Source organism: Prunus mume, linkage group LG8, assembly GCF_029339155.1.
Source record: "Prunus mume cultivar Tortuosa linkage group LG8, ASM2933915v1, whole genome shotgun sequence".
Lineage (NCBI taxonomy): Eukaryota > Viridiplantae > Streptophyta > Magnoliopsida > Rosales > Rosaceae > Prunus > Prunus mume.
The window spans coordinates 17,828,134-17,834,133 of record NC_142705.1 but is presented as its reverse complement, the minus strand read 5'-3'; the positions used below and the strand labels follow the sequence as shown (position 1 = coordinate 17,834,133).

The 6,000-nt window shown below is 35.0% G+C and overlaps 1 protein-coding gene across 1 annotated transcript; it reads left to right on the top strand.

Annotated features, from left to right (window-relative positions):
* Window positions 1-288: 288 nt before the first annotated feature.
* LOC148914908 (uncharacterized) lies at window positions 289-4,231 on the top strand. Its single transcript, XM_089043335.1, has 4 exons — window positions 289-556; window positions 2,341-2,467; window positions 2,871-3,062; window positions 3,423-4,231. Exons 1-4 carry the CDS (start codon window positions 289-291, stop codon window positions 4,000-4,002), a joined length of 1,167 nt encoding a protein of 388 aa, XP_088899461.1. The 3' UTR covers window positions 4,003-4,231.
* The last annotated feature ends 1,769 nt before the right edge of the window (window positions 4,232-6,000 follow it).

The window sequence follows — 6,000 nt, the reverse complement described above, 5'->3', positions numbered from 1 at the left end:
GTTGATTTTGTAAGACACAATTGGATGTCGAAACGGTTTCCAATTTGTCTAATTTTTTGTAAGGATGATCTATGAATGAAGACCTAAAAAATAGATGATTTGGATTATTGGGAAAAAAATTGTAGTGTACCTTAAAGGGCGTCCCTCAAATAAAATTATTTGAGGGATCCCTCAATAGAATGAGATTGTATATTATATTATGCTTATATACACATATACTATAATGTATATATATATACACGTATATACGCACTGGCAGTGCTTTAAATTACCCATTTGCTCAAGTTGATGGGGGTGCACTTCAAGTGTTTGACAAAATGCCACAGCCAAAGAGATGTTAAGGAGGAGGAGGAGGTCAGTTACGCTTACAAACTCCAAGAGCGGTTGAGGATTGAGGTTGTGGAGACCTTGAGGAAGGCCTTAGCCTCTGAAATTCCAATTGAAGTTCTCAAGTCCAACAGGTCGTCGAGTGTTCGAGGAAGACGCTACTTGGCTTGGGTATATTTGGAAGACAACAGTCCATGGCCTTTCAACAACATGGCTAGGCCTACATTTCGTGGGCTTTAATGATTACATTTTTTTTGGTTGGAAGGTTTCTTTTCTTATTTAAACCATGATTTATTTTTTGGTATGAGATTTCAACCTTTCAAAATTGCACATTCCAATAAAAAAAATCCTAGGTCCCTCAGCATATATACGTACACATATACACATTTATACATATATATTATGTATGCGTATATATATTATACCCATGTATATATTATAATATACATATACACACGTATATACACATATACATTATATATGTATAATATATGTATATATTATATTTATTATAGTATACATATATACACGTATATTATTATTATAACATACCCATATATTATTATATACATATATATATTTATGTCTTATACCCATGTATATATTATAACAGTCCCCTTCTATTGAGGGATTCCTCAAATAAAATTATTTGAGGGACGCCCTTTAGAGTACCCTATAATTTTTTTTCCAATGATCAAAACCATCTATTTTTTAGGTCTTCATTCATAGATCATCCTTACAAAAAAGTAGACAAATCGGATACCGTTTCGACATCCAATTGTGTCCTACAAAATCAATGAACACAATGCTTCAAGAAAGTACTAAAATTTCAATAACTCAATTGAATTGTCAAATGATATCGGATTCAAGTAATTTTTTGTAGAGATGATCTTTGAATGTTTATCTACAAATAGACGGTTTAGATTAGTGAAATACAATCCGGAGTGGGCCCTACAAGAGGTGTCCCTCAAATAAGCTTATTTGAGGGATCCCTCAATGGAAGCTCTCTGTATATTATAATATACATATATACACCTATATACACATATATTATATAGGTATAATATATGTATATTATAATATACATATATACACCTATATACACATATATTATATAGGTATAATATATGTATATATACACATATATAATATATATGTATGTACATGGGCGGAACTAGGTAGAGGGCTACCATGGGCTCTAGCCCAAGTAGCCTTTTTATAAAATTAAAATATATTACATATATTTTAATGTTATTCATCCCATAAAAACTTAGTAGCCCGCTCAAATGTAGTTTTGTAACCAATTGTCTACTCAATTTTTGTAGGCATATAATCATATTATATTTAATTTGTTTGCTCAATTAATAAAATAATCTCTTAATAAACACTCATGATTTTAACTCTCAACTTTTTACTATTTTATCCCAATCTGTACTTTAATACATTTCTAGAAAAACTATAGAAACAGTAAGTACCCAAACAAAAATTGGTCCTTAGATTTTAAGCTAAACAACTTTAATTAGCCCCCCCATTGAAAAATTCTTGGTTCCGCCCTTGTGTATGTATATATATATATATATATTATAATATACATATATACACCTATACACACATATATACATTATACCCATGAAAAAATTAAAAAAAAAAATCTAATCCTAGTCCTAGTACTAGTCTAAGCATACACCAAACGCAAGATAAGTGTTATCCAACTTAGACCAAGCCAAGCTAAGCCAAGACAGCCCCTAAACATAGTCCATGCTAAGACAGTCCTGTGTAATAAACGAGAGTGATAGCTATATACTACCACATTCGCGCCTTTTTGATTCTATGCCACTGCAATATGCTTCAGACTTTCAGGACAATATATACATAGTTGGACAGTTCATCATGGCTATTGAAACAGAATGCAGTGCGGATCGTCCTTATATTGTTGGAGAAGATAATTTAATTGAAGCATTGAAAGAGAGCATGCGCAAAAAGCTTGGCCTCTGCTAAATCACCCTTCACCAGGCTGCATCTTCAAAATTCCCCAAGTGCTCCGGAGGCATAAGCCAGAGGCATATGAACCTCACGTCATCTCAATCGGACCCATTCATCGAGACGGTCGCAAACAATTCCAGCGCATAGGCGTGAAGCAGTGGTATTTAAAGGAGTTTCACTAAAACACCCAAAATGAGAGTTGAAATTATAAAAAAACCCAAGCACTATTTAAACATATAAACACACCCAGAACCCATCATTACACACACTCAAAACCCATTTATAAACACACCCAAAAAGTTGACTTTGGGGTTGATTTTGGGTGTGTTTCTATGTTTAAATAGTGATTTGGTTTTTTTATAAATACATGTCTAGAATTGGGTTTATTTATAAATTTGTATATTTAAAAACCCTTCTCTCCCGCATGAATCTAAGCTTAGAAAAATTTATCGATGGCTTTAACGAATTTTTATTACATGAACCTGAGGAGAAAGGCATCATTGAGTTTGGGAAAGGAGCCCGTGACTTTTATGAAGAACCACTTGACTTTAACGATAAAGAGTTCGGAAGTTTATCCAGCATTGGGAAAAAGAGGATGACCCCATATTGAACGAGGAAAAAGAGGATGACCCCATATTGAACATGGATTGCATGCTCCAATATGTATGTCATGATCTTTTGTTATTAGAAAATCAGCTTCCTTGGTCTGTTCTCAGTTGTTTATATCGCTTTACCTTGGCCAAACGCATACGGTGAACCCCTGTTCAGTGTAGTCCTGCTCTGTTTCTTCAGTTTACTACACTCGTCGAGCAAATATTGCAACTCCTATTTCCGATATCTTATGGAACTTGACCAGAAGGTTGATGAGAATGGAGTTTTGCACATACTTGACTAAACTAATATATGCATATGACTAATACATGTATATATATAGAATATTTAAATTAAAATTATAAATAAAGTAATCATCAGAACTTTTTTTATTTCATAAAAATTAGGGGCAATATAATCCTTACGTAAAGGCCATCCTATCCAACTTTCAGGCGATCTTATAAGAACTTCCATTGTTTTCTCATTCCAACCTTTTAAATCTTCCAATAGAAATGACCAAAATTGTCTCTGGTGGTTCACAGAAAAGGAAGAAAAAGAGATTGGACCGGAAATTCAGAAACTTCCTACAGCAACATTCTCTCAGAAGCAGGAGTTAAATTTGAAAGGAGCTCGGATAATAATCTAATGAACATCGAATTTAAAGATGGGGTTTTAACAATTCCAAAACTAGCACTTGCAGAGTTGACCGAACCATTATTCAGGAACCTCATCGCCTTTGAGCAATGCTATCATGGTCGTTCTCAGCAAATAACATCTTACACCGTTTTTATGGACAAACTCATCAATTCCGACAAGGATATAAAGCTTCTTTCTAAGAAAAAAATCTTAGCTAACTGGCTGAGCGTCGAAGATGGTTCTAACTTCTTTAACAAGCTTTACATTAACACCTTTGTCAAAGAGTTCCACTATGACAAACTCTGCGCTGAAGTGAATAAATATTACCAGGTTCGATGGCACAAGCAGTTAGAAATATTGAGGCGCGACTACTTTGCTAACCCATGGACAATTATTTCTTTGATTGCAGGAATTATCCTTCTGGTTCTCACTTTATTGCAGACCATATTTACTATTTATCAATAGTTTTCTATCCTCAGTACGGGGTTGACAAGTGTCATGAAATAAGTGCTGATATAGTGTTGTATTGTTAAGAGTTTGTTTAAGCTGAGAGAGTTGTTAAGAGTTGTTATATATTGTAAGAGAAGAGAGATATATACTCTCAATCAATGTAATAATCTATATATCTGAGCAATAATAATACTATGAGAAGAGAAGAGGATCTTCCTTCATATATATCTTCTCTGTTTCTTTCTATCTTCTTTTTTTTCCTTTTTTTTCTTCTACTATGAGATTGTTACGCTAACATGGTATCATGAACCATTTGGGCAATATTGCAATCCCCAATTTCTTGTTTGATTTTAAGCTTATTTGAGAGGGGCACTTTTGTGCAGTTTGGTTAGCATTGTATTTTAATGATATAGCCCGTCTATTTTTTAGTTAATTCTTCAAAGGTCATCTCTTCAAAAAATGACTTGAATTGAAAATCATTTAAACGTGCAATTAAATGTTTGTATTAGTTTAGAATATTTGAATTCGAATCCCTCTCTTTCAAGATTAGACTATTTTAAAATATGGTCTTTTCAGTTAAAAATTAAAGCAGTTAGATTTAGAGGTTTTAGTGTAGACCTCGGCTTTGCTTGGCCCCTTTTAATCAGTAAATGATGAACTTATTAAAGTGAGTCGTTTGTAAGAATAATTTTTATTTTTCTTCAACACTGGGCTTTGCTTAGCCCAAGTAGCCCTTGCTTGGATTTAGGCTGGGCCCCAATGATTGGGTTGAACCAAAACCTGTCATAAGCAAATCTGATTAATCCTAAAGCGGGGGTCAACTCCGTTGACCAAATGCCATTTCTCCATTAGCAGCGAGAGAGACTGAAACGAAAGAAACACAAAGATGAAACCCATCTCTGTTTTGCTCAGATTTTAGCATTCTCCGGCCTAAAAACCAAAGGTATTGAAGAACCCAGTTTACAATGTCCATCGGATTGGTGTCCCAGGTCAAGTAAGTAAGCCAATCAGCGATTGCCACGCTTTGGTCGTGGGGGAAACTCCTGGAGCCGACCGCACTCAGCCTCCCCTCCAATATCTCCGAGGCCACGACCCGACTGGCCCAGAACTTGACCCATTTCCGCTCCAACTACACCTTGGTCCTCTTGCACGTGGTGTTTAGGGGCACGGAGGACCGTGTTATGGATGACCCAAGTGGGAATTATGATAACAAACATTACCTTTGGATGATCATCAGATCATGATTCATGACCCAAGTGGGCATGGAGGACCTTGTTTTGGAAGTGTTAGTTGATGAGAAACTGCAACTCAATGGATTGTGTATGATAACAAACATTACCTTTGGATTGATTGTGCTTCTAAATACTTGTTTACAACAGGGAGTATAGGATTTTAATAGATATACTTCAATTTGGTTACTCCATTGTTATCTGTGATATTCATCTGTTTTTGCTCTTGGTACTAAATTCATTTGAGAATGTATCAAATGTCGTTTGCCTCCATTGTGGATTATTATATTGTCTGTTCTTTTTTATTTTTTCTATTTAAATGTTACAAATAAATCGAATGAAGGTACACATGCGGATCCATATTTGAGTTGGAGTGGGCTCCGGCCCAATGCTGATTTTACGAGCCCAATCTAGAGAAATCAAATATTAGCCCATTCCTCTCTGTAAATCAAATATACTCCCAATGGTTTGATTGACTTTGGAGCATGTGTGATGCAACTTTCGAGAGCCATCAACAAACCAGACTCAAGCATGGCTTTGACAGCTTCCTTGGTTCGTAGCTGTCAATTTTTCCTCACAAACACACACACACACACTCTCTCTCTCTCTCTCTCTCTTCTTTCTCTTACTTCTTTCTCTTTTCTCTCTTTCTTTCCTACTTTTTTTCTCTGTTTCTCTTCTTTTTTTTTCCTGCGTTTCTATCTTTTTCTACATTTATCTGTTTGTCTACGCATTGATGCTCTTAACCACCATGGTTGGAACAACAGCTATAATAGATCTCCCA